General features: G+C 38.1%; 1 protein-coding gene across 1 annotated transcript in view; it reads right to left on the bottom strand.

The window, feature by feature from the left end:
- Nucleotides 1–20,724, bottom strand: part of LOC117331609 (plexin-A2-like) — a 128,016-nt gene that overhangs the window by 61,817 nt on the left and 45,475 nt on the right. Inside the window, exons 10-17 of the mRNA XM_033890420.1 lie at nucleotides 13,355–13,436; nucleotides 11,216–11,373; nucleotides 8,923–9,068; nucleotides 8,485–8,590; nucleotides 5,637–5,785; nucleotides 5,117–5,311; nucleotides 2,862–2,928; nucleotides 570–806 (exon numbers count right to left, since the gene is read on the bottom strand). Of these exons, the coding sequence (XP_033746311.1) occupies nucleotides 570–806; nucleotides 2,862–2,928; nucleotides 5,117–5,311; nucleotides 5,637–5,785; nucleotides 8,485–8,590; nucleotides 8,923–9,068; nucleotides 11,216–11,373; nucleotides 13,355–13,436 (1,140 nt within the window). The remainder of the gene's footprint in view (nucleotides 1–569; nucleotides 807–2,861; nucleotides 2,929–5,116; nucleotides 5,312–5,636; nucleotides 5,786–8,484; nucleotides 8,591–8,922; nucleotides 9,069–11,215; nucleotides 11,374–13,354; nucleotides 13,437–20,724) is intronic.

The raw sequence follows: 20,724 nt of genomic DNA, 5'->3' as shown, positions 1-20,724 counted from the left end.
TGTCATATGGAATTTATTAAACAAGTAGGCCTACAATAATTTGATATGCCATGAGCCTTGAGGCCGGAAGACCATCTCAGGATTATTTCAGGCCATGTCTTAGCTGTACGTACCACACTGGTGGAACTTGAGAAAAAGTCTAAAATGTGTTTTTCAAAATGGCAGCCATCTTGGATTTCTAAACCTAATAACAACACTTGGTTAGGACAATTACAAAATCAGTTCAGGTTAGTTTGATCTGAATTACACTGTGGTACTTGAGAAGAGGTTCAAAATAGGATGTTGTTCAGGAAAACCATGATTTATAAATGCAAAATCATGTTACGAAATGGCACCAGTGAAATCGGAGTTGAAGTATAAAACTTTTTTTTTCAAGATGGTGTCATGGCCATGCAGCAGTCATCTTGGACTTTTTACCAACCCGAAAAATAACAACCCATTTTTTCTTTGTTGGCTTCCTTTCCGTAATATCTCCAACAATTTTCAACTCGATGGCAAATGCCAGCTATAGTTCATCCTGACCTTTCATGTCAGATGACCTTAAACTGTAGGTTAGATAAAGTAAGTACCTCAATTTCAATATAACTTCCTGCTTCATAGTGCAGTGTGTCTTCAAATGGCAAAATAGTTGGATTTTCTGTGAACACCATTCTGAAGGGATAGTTATAATTGTCCATGTGGATAGTGAGGAATTGATTGCAAGGGCATGTCTCTGTGGATCGGCGCCGCCGTTTTCCTTGGCTTGTATTGTACTCAGGAACAAAGCATTTCATGCTGTTGTCATTAATCACCTTACACAAAGGAGCCTGCCATAAAACACAAAAAAAGGGTACAAAATATAGTATATGGCTTCTACAGATTTAACTGTGGATTGTTCAATGTACTTTACATGTAGTGAAAATGTTACCTACCTGTCCTACACTTACAACAGACAGTGATATATAAGATATAACCTACCTGTCCTACACTTACAACAGACAGTGATATATAAGATATAACCTACCTGTCCTACACTTACAACAGAGACAGTGATATATAAGATATAACCTACCTGTCCTACACTAATTACAACAGACAGTGATATATAAGATATAACCTACCTGTCCTACACTTACAACAGAGACAGTGATATATAAGATATAACCTACCTGTCCTACACTAATTACAACAGAGACAGTGATATATAAGATATAACCTACCTGTCCTACACTAATTACAACAGACAGTGATATATAAGATATAACCTACCTGTCCTACACTAATTACAACAGACAGTGATATATAAGATATAACCTACCTGTCCTACACTTACAACAGATAGTGATATATAAGATATAACCTACCTGTCCTACACTTACAACAGACAGTGATATATAAGATATAACCTACCTGTCCTACACTTACAACAGAGACAGTGATATATAAGATATAACCTACCTGTCCTACACTAATTACAACAGACAGTGATATATAAGATATAACCTACCTGTCCTACACTTACAACAGACAGTGATATATAAAGATATAACCTACCTGTCCTACACTTACAACAGACAGTGATATATAGATATAACCTACCTGTCCTACACTAATTACAACAGACAGTGATATATAAGATATAACCTACCTGTCCTACACTTACAACAGACAGTGATATATAAGATATAACCTACCTGTCCTACACTTACAACAGACAGTGATATATAAGATATAACCTACCTGTCCTACACTTACAACAGACAGTGATATATAAGATATAACCTACCTGTCCTACACTTACAACAGACAGTGATATATAAGATATAACCTACCTGTCCTACACTTACAACAGACAGTGATATATAAGATATAACCTACCTGTCCTACACTAATTACAACAGACAGTGATATATAAGATATAACCTACCTGTCCTACACTTACAACAGAGACAGTGATATATAAGATATAACCTACCTGTCCTACACTTACAACAGACAGTGATATATAAGATATAACCTACCTGTCCTACACTTACAACAGAGACAGTGATATATAAGATATTACCTACCTGTCCTACACTTACAACAGACAGTGATATATAAGATATAACCTACCTGTCCTACACTTACAACAGACAGTGATATATAAGATATAACCTACCTGTCCTACACTAATTACAACAGACAGTGATATATAAGATATAACCTACCTGTCCTACACTTACAACAGAGACAGTGATATATAAGATATAACCTACCTGTCCTACACTAATTACAACAGACAGTGATATATAAGATATAACCTACCTGTCCTACACTTACAACAGAGACAGTGATATATAAGATATAACCTACCTGTCCTACACTAATTACAACAGACAGTGATATATAAGATATAACCTACCTGTCCTACACTTACAACAGACAGTGATATATAAGATAAAACCTACCTGTCCTACACTTACAACAGAGACAGTGATATATAAGATATAACCTACCTGTCCTACACTTACAACAGAGACAGTGATATATAAGATATAACCTACCTGTCCTACACTAATTACAACAGACAGTGATATATAAGATATAACCTACCTGTCCTACACTTACAACAGACAGTGATATATAAGATATAACCTACCTGTCCTACACTAATTACAACAGACAGTGATATATAAGATATAACCTACCTGTCCTACATTTACAACAGAGACAGTGATATATAAGATATAACCTACCTGTCCTACACTTACAACAGACAGTGATATATAAGATATAACCTACCTGTCCCTACACTTACAACAGAGACAGTGATATATAAGATATAACATATCTGTCCTACACTAATTACAACAGATAGTGATATGTAAGATATAACCTACCTGTCCTATTCTCACAAAAGAGACAGCTTCAAATCTCTCTCCAGTTATGTCTACGGCAACACCACCTCTGTTAAAATCAATAACAATATTAACTGAATTGAGTGAAAGAAAAAACATCCAACCTCTCTATATCCTATACCAGTATTCTTATACTGTAGTCTGTTAGCTGAACTTTAAGCCTCTTTTTTTAACGGAGGCCCATGGGCAATATACTCAGTAGAAAGTATAGTGATACTACTGTTGGCCATGATGGCCATCTTGGATTTTGGACTGACCAAAGAATATAACAAAACTTGTAATTTGTCAGGACCATCTGAGGGACCTTGTAGCCAAGTTTCAGCTGAATTCCATTAATGGAACTGGAGAATTAAGTTTGAAATAGGCGTTGTTCAGGAAAATCATGATTGCACAATCATGTTACAAAGCCATGGCTGCCATGACAAAGTTTTTACAAGGCCACAAAATAACAACACTTTGTTGGCTTAACATTCCTACCAATTTTTAACTCGGTGGCACCTTTGGAACTGGAGAAGAACTTTAAATGTGTTTTTTCAAGATGACTGTCATGGCAGCCATCTTGGAATTTGGCCAACCCAAAAAATAACAACACTTGCATTGGTCAGTACCATCTAAGGATCATTTCAGGAAAATTAGAGCTAAATCCCACAGGTAGCTAGAACTTGAGAAGAAATTTAAAATACAGTAAAACCCCATTATATTGCCACCCGTTATACCGCCAAACTCGCTTATCGCCATTAATTTATTCAGAACGGATTTCCTCCCACGCTATAATGCACCCGTTTTACCGCTTAACTCGCATACCGCCATCCGCCATTATATTTCCAGAACAAACGGTAAAAATAATACCATCTTGACCTCATTAATATCGCCAAATTGACTCCAGAAGGATGTGTGTGTATATGTTATTGTTACATGACTGACTGCCGACTGACAGACAATTAACTGTACACACCGCGAGCGCATGTACACACATGAAATCAATGAACCATGACTATTGCTTTGTGGTCTTTTTTTAGGAAAGTTTCGTGAGTTATAATGAATAAAACTCACTTTTGTGATACTGCTTCACGCTTTGTTAAAATATCATGGGACTCTGTTACTCCGAGACAACAGTAAGATGTCGGATACACAGAGGTACCGTACCACGTGATGACGCAACGTTAACAATACCGGAAACCCTGGACAAAGATCTAAAAACATTACTCATGCGAGTTAATGATGAAACGTTGTCAAATTTCTAGAACACAAGCATTCTACAGCTGAATCAGACATTTAGAAATATTTATCTATATTCAACAGTTTGTTTTGTCAGTTTGTCGGTTGAAGTCAAAACAAACGACAATTGATACGTTTTTCGGCGCCGGGTAGAACATGTACACAGTTAAACGAGGTAACAGTGAAAATCATGTTACGTTTACTAGATCATGTGACGCAAATTACGATGACATTCTCGGGAAAATAATTACACAGGTAAATTTAATATTTATTTCTTATCAAAGCATATATGTAAAATTCGATGCAATATCTTGAAATAAATACATTATTTTTTATTTTCAACGTCTACAGTTGTTATGGAAGCACTATTCATAGTGTTTGGACAGCAAACTTGGGTTTGAGCGGTAACCCCGATATACCGCCAAACTTGTTATATCGCTAAAATCGTGGAGAACAGAAGGTAGCAATATAGCGAGGTTTTTCTGTAGATGTTTTTCAGGAAAACCATGATTGTGCAATCATGTTACAAAATGGCTGTCATGGTTTACATGTCAAAGTTTTGATGAGGCCAAAAAATAACAACACTTTGTTAGCTCCCTTTCTTTAACATCCCTACCAATTTCAGCTTCATGGCACCTGTTGATCTGGAGAAGTTTAAAGTATGTTTTTTAAGAAGGCTGACATCTTGGATTTTGTACTGAGTTGAAAAAGTAACAACACTTGGTCAGGACCTTCTAAGGATCATTTCAAGTAAGTTAGAGCTGCATCCCACTTGATAAGAAGCTTGAAATGTGAAAAGTTTATGGACAGCACAATTATAAAGGGTGGAGGGTGGACAGCGCACGATGATGGACGAAGCACCTGGCTGTAGGTCATCCTGGCCCTTTGGGTCAGATGACCTAAAAAGTCAGCTATTCTAATTTGATGAGTAAAGAATCTGTTTACAAGTAAGATGTCTGGTATTACTACAATGTTCACCAATAAAACAATTATAACATTACAAAAAGTACTGTACTTACTTCTTGATTGTTTCTCTTTGCTCGATTCTGACGATTGGGTTGTCCACAACCGTAAAATTGACTTTTTCAGTTAATTTGACTGCGGAATCATCAAAGGTAACGGTAATGTCAGTCATTCGATGTGGTAAAGGGCCAGTGTACTCACTCGTGAAACATAGTATAGTGTTAGCATCCTTCTGTACACTAGAATCAGCTCTGTAATTACATTACACAATCAATTAGACAAAGGGACTTACTAATAAAATTAATCAGTTTTTTTGTGTCTATATCTTTTCAGGTAATAATATGAAATAAGAAATGCCTCTACATCAAAAGAAAAATAAACAATCAGGTTATAGTTACAATTAGTCTGTATACAAAGTTAATGTACAATATTGTACATTCTTACAGGTATATTTATTTAAATTAGATTCACATGCACTTAATAAAGTCTTCACAAAGTTAAGCAATCACTATTGATATTCTTAATAACTTAGTAGCTGTGAGTTGTTGATGAAGTGGTATGTAAACTGTAACACACATTCTGCATGGTATATTTCCAGCGGTATTACTGAGGACTACAGTCATGCGTTCACGGTTGCCAGTTAGCAGGTTATTTCCCTTTACTGTCAATACTCTGCCTCCAGACTTGATTCCTTTGGTCGGGAATAAAGTGAGTAGTTTTGGCACCTGAAACAGTCATTTATACTAAAAACATCAGAAAATCAAAACTGTTAGTATCACTTTGTCTACCTCTCAAGGCATAAACACACTCAATACAAAGGATGAGGCCCAGAGGACCTGTATTGCTCACCTGTATATGCTAGTGATTATGGCAAAACCTTTCATGTACATATGTAAGTAATGGATATCAACCTCATGCAGTGTCAGTATGCATCGCTATACTAACCTGGGCTTATTCTCGTTGTGAATACCGAGCCGCAAAGCAGCGAGGTATTCGCACGTCCACGTGCACCTCCTCCAACCCATAGCTGAGCCAGACCCAGCATTATACAAAACTAGTTTCCCTTCACCCAAGGAGACTTTAGACTGAGTTAAAACAAAATCCTGTCAATTGATCCTTAAAAAAAGAAGCTAGGATTTTCAAAAATTAGCTACTACCTTTCTCCTATTGGACTACACCCCTAAGGCCAAAGGGGTCATAGACCCATCATTTATACAAAAATGTGTTCCCCTTCCCCAATGAATGATTCAGCCTTTTGGACCAAATCCTGTCATTCCTACAGTAGACAAGAGGCCAATGAGACTTGCCTCACTCACCTGGATATTTTCTGTGATCATATGATGGCAACGCAATTTAAGTTATATGTATCACAATATACTTTTTCTCATTTTGCCTAAGTCTGACCACTTCACACAAGGATTCAGCAGACCAAGTCTGACCCCTAATTCACACAAGGATTCAGTAGACCAAGTCTGACCCCTAATTCACACAAGGATTCAGCAGACCAAGTCTGACCCCTAATTCACACAAGGATTCAGTAGACCAAGTCTGACCCCTAATTCACACAAGGATTCAGCAGCCAAGTCTGACCCCTCATTCACACAAGGATTCAGCAGACCAAGTCTGACCCCTAATTCACACAAGGATTCAGCAGACCAAGTCTGACCCCTAATTCACGCAAGGATTCAGTAGACCAAGTCTGACCCCTAATTCACACAAGGATTCAGTAGACCAAGTCTGACCCCTAATTCACACAAGGATTCAGCAGACCAAGTCTGACCCCTAATTCACACAAGGATTCAGCAGCCAAGTCATAAAAATTAGATTTTCATATTAAATGCTTTGAATATACGAGAGGGGAAGATTCACATCGTGTAAAAAGTTTGGTGTGGTTCTGTGTTACCAAGCCGACGGATTCCACAGGAAATACAAGAGTCCGGCCGCAAGGACCATATTCCTTCATGATTATAGTCTTAAGCGATACCATCACATGATCAATTGAACTTACAAGGACAGTTACTTCACTACTTCTTGGATACTTCATGATCATGAAGGAGCTATATGGCAAGCCATATTATTTACTGCATTTATTGTATGTTTTTAGTCAAATATCAAACTCATCATGTCTCTATCTTACCTGAAACAAGCCATTTGACATACATCATACCAGCTACATGTACCAGCTACTATAACTACATTTTGTATTCTACTAATTTTACTGTACATGTAACTATATACTTATATAAATAGGATGTTTAATTCTAATATCATTAGCCATTATATTCTATGGATTCTATGAATATATACAGTTTTATGTAACACATATGAAACATCTTGATATAATTTCCCTACTACCAGCTCTCACTGTTATTGATGACATCATTTCATTGTGTACTATGCATTACGTCACTCATAAACTTGTTGTTATTGTTACTAGGCAAGGCACCACATTTAATAACCTGATACCTGATCATGAAAGTTTGTATTTTAGATTTGTTCTGATGACGACACGCCTAAATGTCGAAACTACTTGATTAAAGCTGATCCACCCAGCACGCGAATGTTGTTATGGTCATCATTGCCCTTTAAATACTTTGAGTTTACTATAGCTATGCAACATGCATTAATTTAATGATTGTTCAATGATTACTCATGATAAAACAAAAAAAAACTAAGTACATGTCAACCTCTAAAACCTCCAATGAGGGAGAAAATAGCAATGTTTTTTGTCCCTTTTTGTGATATTCCAAAGGAACATGCATAGGTGAAAAGTACATCTTGATATTAAAATTTGACAACAGTGGTTAATTTTAAAGAATATTAAAATCAGAATTTGCATAAAGGTCTAAATCAACATGACATGACTGGATTCCACTTGTTTGAGGTAACATAATGGTAAATGCAAGTGGGTGCAAGTACATTCTGACACAAAAAAAACACATTTATGAAGGTTGCTATGTTGATACTTAGTCATAATTAATATTGATTGGGGCAAAACAAAAAATCTGGCCCTCGGGGTGGGGATTTGATGGGTTGGGGTCAGAAACATTGTAAATGACACCTACTGTGTCGTCTTTTCATATCTTCACTAATTCGGATTGAATTGATAAAGTTGAAAATAAAGATTTTTGGTAGGGGGTACTTTTTATACAAGGAGTAATGTTTTGGTACAGGTATAAAAAGTATCCGGGTACTTTTTATGTGGGTACATTTTATGCAGAATTTAAAAAGGATCTGGATAATTTTTCTGCAGGAGGTACCTACATATATGTATTACAATTTTGTATGTATGATACTTGGTTATAATGAAAATCAGTTAATTTAAAGTATTTCTCAATTCCAATGACCAGAAACCTGTTTTTGAGTGATGTAAAATCTAATAAAAATGGTTTTGAGACAATGATAAAATAATTAATTCACATACCAAATAGTCAAATGCTTTGCTGTTGGTAGACTGTTTAGTGTCCCTGGTGACGAGGACTTGAGCACCTTTGGTTTCTGTGGTTACACCCCTGGTGTAGCATTTAACCCTTAAACAAAAGAAATATTCAGTTGATGTTTATAAGATTTAATAAGAATACTAGTAGGCTTGCATCATTAAGGTACCTTGTCACATGTATGTACAATGTCATTTAACATAAAAATAATATTATTAGTCAGATTTAGTCATTACTACTTCCTGTTGAATATTTGGACTTAGGATATATTTCTACCACAATACACTGTGTTATTCCACTGTTTATAGGCTCTTGTATAAATTTGCTGACTGTTGGATATTTCCAAATACTTCCTATTTGATTTTCTTTTTATATAATATATTAGAGCTTTTGATCAAAGTTGAACACTAATACCACACAAATACCAATTGTTAGGATAGAAGCTGTGCCTATAGATTTCACATGGTCTTCCCGACACAGTGATGTTTACATCCTTTGTATTGCTTCCAAATTCGTTTCCTTCAATGGTCAATGATGTGTTTCCAGAAATAGTACCATTCAGTGGGTAAACCTGATAAAGACACATATACATGCAGCTAAAAAAGGTGAAATCTGGCAGAAGTATCAATACAATAGTCAAATCTATGTGTTTTGGTATTCAGCCACAGGGGCATATGTTAATAGTCTTTTATTATGAAAATAGCCAGAAATGCATCCCATAGGGGTTCTGAAACAACTGGAAATCTGCTGAAGAGATCGGTAGTAAAATTATGTAGGTAGGTAGAGATTTTGTACAGAAAACAGAAGTTTGAAAAAATAGGTCAGAATTTCAATGGTGATTGATGGTTTCTTTGTCTTTAGGTATTTCTGGCTATATTGTTTTGATATAAGACTAGAAATGCCCCCGTAATTCAGCAGGGGAGGTGTATACTGTGTTCATATTGGACAACCTATACTGATATATAGAACAATTAGTCATTATTGAATAATTACTATAAGTATGGTCTGTTTGAGACTCTTTGACAGACAACTTGAACACCAACAGTCCCCCTGGTATAACTTGTGGGTGGAGTACAGACCAACAGTCCCCCTGGTAATACTTGTGGGTGGAGTACAGACCAACAGTCCCCTGGTATTACTTGTGGGTGGAGTACAGACCAACAGTCCCCTTGGTATAACTTGTGGGTGGAGTACAGACCAACAGTCCCCCTGGTAATACTTGTGGGTGGAGTACAGACCAACAGTCACCCCCTGGTAATACTTGTGGGTGGAGTACAGACCAACAGTCCCCCTGGTAATACTTGTGGGTGGAGTACAGACCAATTCCATGCAACAGTCCCCCTGGTAATACATGTGGGTGGAGTACAGACCAACAGTCACCCCCTGGTAATACTTGTGGGTGGAGTACAGACCAACAGTCACCCCCTGGTATTACTTGTGGGTGGAGTACAGACCAACAGTCACCCCCTGGTAATACTTGTGGGTGGAGTACAGACCAACAGTCACCCCCTGGTATTACTTGTGGGTGGAGTACAGACCAACAGTCACCCCCTGGTATTACTTGTGGGTGGAGTACAGACCAACAGTCACCCCCTGGTATTACTTGTGGGTGGAGTACAGACCAACAGTCACCCCCTGGTATTACTTGTGGGTGGAGTACAGACCAACAGTCACCCCCTGGTAATACTTGTGGGTGGAGTACAGACCAACAGTCACCCCCTGGTATTACTTGTGGGTGGAGTACAGACCAACAGTCACCCCCTGGTATTACTTGTGGGTGGAGTACAGACCAACAGTCACCCCCTGGTAATACTTGTGGGTGGAGTACAGACCAACAGTCCCCCTGGTATTACTTGTGGGTGGAGTACAGACCAACAGTCCCCCTGGTATTACTTGTGGGTGGAGTACAGACCAACAGTCACCCCCTGGTAATACTTGTGGGTGGAGTACAGACCAACAGTCCCCCTGGTAATACTTGTGGGTGGAGTACAGACCAACAGTCCCCCTGGTATTACTTGTGGGTGGAGTACAGACCAACAGTCCCCCTTGTAATACTTGTGGGTGGAGTACAGACCAACAGTCCCCCTGGTATTACTTGTGGGTGGAGTACAGACCAACAGTCCCCCTGGTAATACTTGTGGGTGGAGTACAGACCAACAGCCCTCCCCCCTGGTATAACTTGTGGGTGGAGTACAGACCAACAGTCCCCCTGGTATTACTTGTGGGTGGAGTACAGACCAACAGTCACCCCCTGGTATTACTTGTGGGTGGAGTACAGACCAACAGTCCACCTGGTATTACTTGTGGGTGGAGTACAGACCAACAGTCCCCCCTGGTATTAATTTTATGAGAGGAATACAGTGTGCCTTACTGGTCACCTTAGGTCTGATATGTGTACAGAGAGATTTAACACAACTCACCCTTGTGACCTTGAAAATTTTGTCATTTGAATTGATATAATTAGTAGCTATTTATCCTAGCATATTAATTGATTAATATCATGACTTTTAAGGCCTCTTGGGTATTGAGAAGACATTAAATATTTCAACACATTCAAACCCCATTACTTAAAAGGTCAAGGTCATTCATCACAACATGCCACTGGCTCAATATCACAACCCTCTTGGTTATTGATTAGAAAATGTTAAAAAAAATTCACCCTTATGACCTTGAAAATAGATCAATCTCGGGTGACCTTATAAATTGTAGAAGAATTACCCTGGCTATATTTGGAGGGGGACACCGTGACGTACTGATGTCTTTGCTTGTACTGTAGGAACACTGTCCGTTTGTGTAGTCCCAGTTACACTCATAACCAAGTGTGTTGAGGTAGATACATGAGCTGCAACTCTTGGTGAGTTCATCACACCTGATCACTAGAAATTGATAAAACATTGTTATAATAACATTTAAATACAAATTTATAACAAACCTGTTTTTAAAACATTACAGAGAAAAAGCACTGGCCTGTATAATAAACAACAACAAATCAAAATCAATGTAACAACATCAAAAAGACACCAATGCTGCCCTCTAAAACCAACACAAAAAGACATCAATGCTGCCCTCTAAAACCAACACAAAAAGGACACCAGTGCTGCCCTCTAAAACCAACACAAAAAGACACCAATGCTGCCCTCTAAAACCAACACAAAAAGGACACCAGTGCTGCCCTCTAAAACCAACACAAAAAGACACCAATGCTGCCCTCTAAAACCAACACAAAAAGGACACCAGTGCTGCCCTCTAAAACCAACACAAAAAGGAAATTAGTGCTGCCCTCTAAAACCAACACAAAAATGACACCAGTGCTGCCCTCTAAAACCAACACAAAAAGATTTTCATGACTTCAAAAGGTTTACTATAGGATGGGTTATTTGAAAATTTCTGTTGTATTAATATACCTTCATGTTATGAGTACATAATACATATTGTATCGTGAAGACTGGTCATTCAATCCTATAAAATAGGTAAGCTTAATTAGCATTGATGTTATGATTGTGTAAAGGGCCAAATTGTTTAAGCATTTAAGGATCAATATCAACTTGATGACATGCATCTGATATATAAGACAATGACATTCCTAATCATACAGACTCAAATTGTATGGGTACAACTACGGAACAAGAGGAAACTAACTATGAGGTTTGAGAAATGTCCTTCCAGTTCTTTTCAAGAAATAGCAAATACAAAGTTCAACTGTCAAATTTCAAAATGGCTGCCTGTTGACCATCTTGTTTTCAGATCAGTCTCAAAAAGGAAGATATGCAGAACTAGGGGCCAAGGGAAACCTACACACAAAATTTGAGAAAGATCCATGAAGAACTTTCTGACAAATAGTGATAACGAACTTCAACTGTCAAAATTTAAAATAGCTGCATGAAAAAACCCTTTCAGAACATCTCAAGAAATAGGGATAAAAAGAATTGTTTATTGGCAGAGAGATGTATGGCCACAGACAAACAGGTATTTGAATAACAATGACAACAATCAGTCATATGACCTAAACAAGAGGCCCAGAGGGCCTGCATCACCCACCTGGATATTTCAGTAACCATGGCAAAATACTTTCATTTAAGCTATATTACAATTATATTTCTAATTTTACTTCCTCTCCCAACAATGGTTCAAACCTAATTTGGACCAAATCCTGTCATTCTTCAAGAAAAAGAAGGATTTTAGTTTCTTTTTTTTTCAATGTTTACTGTATTAAGTCATCTCTCTGGCCCCATGGGAGCCTTACCCTCCTTTTATGCAACATTAGATCTCCTTTCCCAAATAATGCTCCAGACCAAATATCATCAAAACCGATCGTGCTGTTCAGGACTAGTAGTGATCAGTTGAAAGGATTTACCTCAGTTTCCCTCCCCTATTGGGCCTGCATCTCCAGCACCAAGGAAGCCACAATCTCAATGTATACAACATTAGATTAATGCTCTAGACCAAATTTCATCAAAATACATTCTGGCCTGCAGGACGAGTAGTGGTTTGAATGGTTTACCTCTATTTCCCCTATTGACCCTGTTTATACAATATTAGATATCCTTTTCCCAAATGCTCCAAACCAAATCTCTTCAATATCCTTTTTTTTTTAATTCCTTCAGGAATACTAGAGATTCAAGGGAAATGTTGCCAAACGACAGGTGACAGATGAACAGCTGATAGACAGCTAATGGACAGGGCACCACGGCATCAGCTCACCTGACTCCAAGTGTTGATTAAAAGGGTCATTATACTCCAACACAAACCATCAAAAAGGAAATGCCTACCTTCCTGCACATCTGCATATGATTAATTTCTTTATTCTGTTAGATTTCAGGTGTTACATACATGTATATCTGTTAATGAGTTGATTACCTCGGGCATTAACATTGCTAGGATTGTCAATCCTAGCACTGCCATACGTTACATTCACCATTACTTCACCTTGCTGACGGACCTGGAATGAGAAATAACAAGGATGGATAGTATTGCAACAGCAATACAAAGTCCCCTGCCTGACCTAGCTAGAGTGCACCTGTTCATGCATTTCCCATTTTTTTAACTGTTATACCAAGTTTCGTTAAAATCGGAGTAGTACTTTAGGAGGAGTTGTCCGGACAACTGTTGCGTGACAGACAGACGGACGGACAGACGGACGGAGGGTAAACCTAAAGTCCCCCCGTTTTTCAACCGGCAGGGGACGAATTAAAACAATTAACATCAGGAACAAGATAGTCAATCAATGTGAATCTATAAATAAAGTCATATCAATATAGGCAATTGAGTCATCATTTTTAGCTTGGAACAATACATGCCCCCTCACATAGATATACCCCAGTCTGACCTCACATAGACATACCCCAGTCTCCTCACACAGATATACCCCAGTCTCCTCACATAGATATACCCCAGTCTGACCTCACATAGATATACCCCGGTCTCCTCACATAGATATACCCCAGTCTGACCTCACATAGATATACCCCAGTCTGACCTCACATAGACATACCCCAGTCTGACCTCACATAGATATACCCCAGTCTCCTCACATAGATATACCCCAGTCTGACCTCACATAGATATACCCCAGTCTGACCTCACATAGATATACCCCAGTCTGACCTCACATAAATATACCCCAGTCTCCTCACATAGATATACCCCAGTCTGACCTCACATAGATATACCCCAGTCTGACCTCACATAGACATACCCCAGTCTGACCTCACATAGATATACCCCAGTCTGACCTCACATAAATATACCCCAGTCTCCTCACATAGATATACCCCAGTCTGACCTCACATAGATATACCCCAGTCTGACCTCACATAGATATACCCCAGTCTGACCTCACATAGATATACCCCAGTCTGACCTCACATAGATATACCCCAGTCTGACCTCACATAGATATACCCCAGTCTGACCTCACATAGATATACCCCAGTCTGACCTCACATAGATTTACCCCAGTCTCCTCACATAGATATACCCCAGTCTGACCTCACATAGATATACCCCAGTCTGACCTCACATAGATATACCCCGGTCTCCTCACATAGATATACCCCAGTCTGACCTCATATAGATATACCCCAGTCTGACCTCACATAGATATACCCCAGTCTCCTCACATAGATATACCCCAGTCTGACCTCACATAGATATACCCCAGTCTGACCTCATATAGATATACCCCAGTCTGACCTCACATAGATATACCCCGGTCTCCTCACATAGATATACCCCAGTCTGACCTCACATAGATATACCCCAGTCTGACCTCATATAGATATACCCCGGTCTGACCTCACATAGATATACCCCAGTCTGACCTCATAGATATACCCCAGTCTGACCTCACATAGATATACCCCAGTCTGACCTCACATAGATATACCCCAGTCTCCTCACATAGATATACCCCAGTCTGACCTCACATAGATATACCCCAGTCTGACCTCACATAGATATACCCCAGTCTGACCTCACATAGATATACCCCAGTCTGACCTCACATAGATATACCCCAGTCTGACCTCACATAGACATACCCCAGTCTCCTCACATAGATATACCCAAGTCTCCTCACATAGATATACCCCAGTCTGACCTCACACAGATATACCCCAGTCTGACCTCACATAGATATACCCCAGTCTCCTCACATAGATATACCCCAGTCTGACCTCACATAGATATACCCCAGTCTGACCTCACATAGATATACCCCAGTCTGACCTCACATAGATATACCCCAGTCTGACCTCACACAGATATACCCCAGTCTCCTCACATAGATATACCCCAGTATCCTCACATAGATATACCCCAGTCTGACCTCACATAGATATACCCCAGTCTCCTCACATAGATATACCCCAGTCTGACCTCACATAGATATACCCCAGTCTGACCTCACATAGATATACCCCAGTCTGACCTCACATAGATATACCCCAGTCTGACCTCACATAGATATACCCCAGTCTGACCTCACAAAGACATACCCCAGTCTGACCTCACATAGATATACCCCAGTCTGACCTCACATAGATATACCCCAGTCTGACCTCACATAGATATACCCCAGTCTCCTCACATAGATATACCCCAGTCTCCTCACATAGATATACCCCAGTCTCCTCACATAGATATACCCCAGTCTGACCTCACATAGATATACCCCAGTCTGACCTCACATAGATATACCCCAGTCTGACCTCACATAGATATACCCCAGTCTCCTAACATAGACATACCCCAGTCTGACCTCACATAGATATACCCCAGTCTGACCTCACATAGATATACCCCAGTCTGACCTCACATAGATATACCCCAGTCTGACCTCACATAGATATACCCCAGTCTCCTCACATAGATATACCCCAGTCTGACCTCACATAGATATACCCCAGTCTGACCTCACATAGATATACCCCAGTCTGACCTCACATAGATATACCCCAGTCTGACCTCACATAGATATACCCCAGTCTGACCTCACAAAGATATACCCCAGTCTGACCTCACATAGATATACCCCAGTCTCCTAACATAGACATACCCCAGTCTGACCTCTCATAGATATACCCCAGTCTGACCTCACATAGATATACCCCTGTCTGACCTCACATAGATATACCCCAGTCTCCTCACATAGATATACCCCAGTCTGACCTCACATAGATATACCCCAGTCTGACCTCACATAGATATACCCCAGTCTGACCTCACACAGACATACCCCAGTATGACCTCACAAAGATATATCCCAGTCTGACCTCACACAGACATACCCCAGTCTGACCTCACATAGATATACCTCAGTCTGACCTCACATAGATATACCCCAGTCTCCTCACATAGATATACCCCAGTCTGACCTCACATAGATATACCCCAGTCTCCTCACATAGATATACCCCAGTCTCCTCACATAGATATACCCCAGTCTGACCTCACATAGACATACCCCAGTCTGACCTCACATAGATATACCCCAGTCTGACCTCACATAGATATACCCCAGTCTGACCTCACATAGATATACCCCAGTCTGACCTCACATAGATATACCCCAGTCTGACCTCATATAGATATACCCCAGTCTCCTCACATAGATATACCCCAGTCTGACCTCACATAGATATACCCCAGTCTGACCTCACATAGATATACCCCAGTCTCCTAACATAGACATACCCCAGTCTGACCTCACATAGATATACCCCAGTCTGACCTCACATAGATATACCCCAGTCTGACCTCACATAGATATACCCCAGTCTGACCTCACATAGATATACCCCAGTCTGACCTCACATAGATATACCCCAGTCTCCTCACATAGATATACCCCAGTCTGACCTCACATAGATATACCCCAGTCTGACCTCACATAGATATACCCCAGTCTGACCTCACATAGACATACCCCAGTCTGACCTCACATAGATATACCCCAGTCTGACCTCACATAGATATACCCCAGTCTCCTCACATAGATATACCCCAGTCTGACCTCACATAGATATACCCCAGTCTCCTCACATAGATATACCCCAGTCTCCTCACAGTTACCAGAAGCTAGTCGATTTTGAATAAAATTTGGGTGACAAATAAACAATCTGATTAAAATCAGCTGTTACATGGCTACGTTTACTATATGCACTACGCCCGAAGCCATGTAACAGCTGATTTTAATCAGACCATATTTGCCAACTTTCCCGATTTAGTCGGGAATTTCCCGATTCCAGACTCCCTGCCCCGTCTCCCGATCGTATAGATAAAACATAGTGTATTCTCCCGATTTTGGAGAATATGTCTTGATAACCCCGTATGGAGCCCCTATTCATCTTGTTAGATTCACTTAGGCCTATGACAGGTAACGCTTGCTGGCTGTTGAAAGACATATGTGTGGGGCATTGGTCAGTTAACTGACCTGCTCACAGACCGTAACGAAATTCTGAAACTTCACTGACTGCAAGGGTGACAATACCCCGATAAATAAACAATTAATTAAAACCAATTAAGCTGAGGACGCGTGATGGTTTTGTAGCAGGTCAGTCATGGTTGATTAAACGCTTGTAAATGGCTTCGTATACTGCCTTTGATGTCAAGCGCATAAACGACCTCTACTCGACAGTATATCTCGGACAGAAAAAGTGAAAACAACACTGGCAATGTTATCAACGGAGTATCGAATGTGACAGATTACTTATTGAAATGTTAACTACATTTAAACATTGGCTGATCTTTAGATAATTAGCACAAGGAAATAAATTCACAATAACGACCATATAGACCGAAGGCCTGGTTGCCGGTAGGTAACGTCGTTTCAATCACCGTATCATCAGCATACTTAGTGTCAATTAGCAGAGACTTATTTTGGCAGAAACTTTCCCAATTCACATTTTGAACGACAAAAACATGTCCACAAATATTCACTTTCTTAAACTAAATACTGTCATGTTAAAACTTTGATTTTAAGTATCAGTCCCCACCTACAAAGCACAGAGTTGTAAGCCTATAGTGATTACAACTGCTGGTACAGCCCTTTTTATTTTTTTTGTATTATTGTCTTTGTTGTAATCCAAAGAAACATTTGAAATTTCATTCAGATATTATATTGTACTCTAGATATTTATCGTGACATTTTAGGTATTTTCTTTTGAAGTTTACTGCCAGAGAGAAAGCTTGATAGAAAGTGATATCATTGTGATAATTTGCATTTAATTGACTGACATCTATCTTACAACATACTTTTCATAACATATCTAAGTAAATACTTTTATTTAGAGTGAACAGTGAGTTAAATCATTTCCAGAAATAATTAAAAATGATGTAATTTTGCAGCTATTTTTTGTAATTTGTTGCTTATATAATTATCTTTCCAAACTTAAATAAAAAAGATCATTGGCCAAGTTTGAAATAAGGTTTTTTTTTCACCCTTTTTTTCAGTGAGGGAAGGAAGCTTAAGTGATCATGCAAGGAATTTATTTTCCAATAGCAAATTATCTCCCCCTTAGTTTTTGTTTGCTATCTGTGTCGCGCGTGAAATGTGTTTTCCGGTCAAAAATGTCGCTCACGCACTTTCTCCCCCATGAGAATTTTAAAAAGTTGGCAAGTATGTCAGACTGACAAATAAATAGATGATCTGCTGTTCATGGAGAAGTGATGCAGCTTTGAACAGGTATTGCATCGGATAGTCAACTGTTTCCTCGGAAATGATTATGTTTCTGCTGACTGGATTGACATTATTTTCAGAAGAATATTAGCTCTTAAATTCTAAATGAACATGCTCTTGGCAGTAGGTGACAATAATGATTCCTTCAAAATAGATTCCATGTATAACCAGTCAGATCAGTGTTGCTAACTTAATAGATGGTGGGTCAGTAGTGGTGGTCAGACCAAAACTCGGTGAATCCTGCCCCTGCGAGATGATATTCATGAGTTCAAGAATTAATGTTCATGAATCATTCATGAACTTTCAAGAATACTGTAATTTTTTGATTCATGAAAAATTTTCATGAATATTCATCAAATACCTCTCATGAACTCTTCATGAACTTTTATGAATAATTTTACAAATTCATTAAGATTCATGATTGTTCATCATATGTGATTATGAACTAGCTATTCATGAACTTTCATGCATAGATGATATTCATCAAATTTCATCAAAATGAATGAAATAGTTAAGAACAGTTGATAATGAATTTTGAAGAACTTAAATGAATGAGAATTTTATGTGATTATGAACTATTCATGAATTTTCATGCATTGATGATATTCATTAAAATTCATCAAAATGAATAAAATAGTAATGAATTTTGAAGAATTTTAATGAATGAGAATTTGACTTTGAAATTGAACATTTTCTTGAATAAAAAAATACCTTACATTTTAAATTGAATAAAAAACTTAATATCTAAAAAGTTTTTAAATTTAATTCCATGTCTATATTACAATTTTGTTGTTGGCTTAAGAAGAATAAGGAAACTACAGGCTTACTAAACCCCTTTACAATAAGAAAACTTCAAATTTCCCGCCAAATTTTCCCACCAAATTTTTCCGCCCAAAAACTTCTAGCAGGAGAGTTCCAATACATGGCAGCCATGAGGCTTTTCTCACAGAGATAAATAACATGTTATTTTACAAATGAAGGCAAGTTTCATACCTGCTTCATGATCAATACAAGACTACCAGGAAATGAAATATTCAACTCTGGAAATATGTCAACCTGTTTATAGGTAAGAATTAACTTAAAATCAATCACCATGCATGTGACCTAAATTTACATAGTGCACATAATATTCAAACAGCTTTGGCATTTCTTAAATTGCATTGCCCATTTAACTAAATTGTACAAACACACATCATATGTACAATGAGAATTAATGCAATAATGAACATAAATCACTTTTATCTGAAGAATATTAAAAGGATTTTGCGTCCAAATGATTGTGTACATATACTCATTTCAAGCAGTTATGATTTTTGAAACAAGTGATGGATCCATTTGAATGCAATTTTTAATGGAAGGACTACAGGGATATTGTCAAACATGCATAGTGATACAGTTCATGACAAACTTTGATGAAATTAAGTGGTAAAATGCATGCAAATTCATTTTCTAAATAAAATCATAACTCATGAATTAATCATGAATTATCATGAATAGAATAGTTCATGAATATTCATGAACTATGATGATTTTATGAATGAAAATCTTGATTTCAGGATTAATGAATGTTCATGAAATATTTCTTTCATGAACATTCATCATAGTTTTAAGTTCATGAATATTCATGAACTAATCATGAATTGTCATGAAAGAAAAGGTTCATGAGTATTCATCATATTTTTAAGTTCATGAATATTCATGAACTAATCATGAATTTTCATGAATGAAAACGTTCATGAACATTCATGAACTATGATGATTTCATGAATGAAAAAGTTCATGAACATTCATGAACTATGATGATTTCATGAATGAAAAACTTTCTTACATAATTCATGAATATTCATGAACATAATTTGAAAAAAAATGTTCATAAAGTTTTAAGTTCATGAATTTCATGAAAATATTCATGAATAAATCAAGAATATTCATGAGTTTTGTTCATGAATAATTCATGAACTATTCATGAATGTTCATGAATTATTCATAATCATTTCACAGGTGCGTCTTCCAGCATTTGTCATTCTGACTGTGCCATATCCAGCATGAT

Source organism: Pecten maximus, chromosome 7, assembly GCF_902652985.1.
Source record: "Pecten maximus chromosome 7, xPecMax1.1, whole genome shotgun sequence".
NCBI lineage: Eukaryota > Metazoa > Mollusca > Bivalvia > Pectinida > Pectinidae > Pecten > Pecten maximus.
The sequence above is the reverse complement of the archived record's forward strand: the minus strand, read 5'-3'. Positions and strand labels throughout refer to the sequence as shown.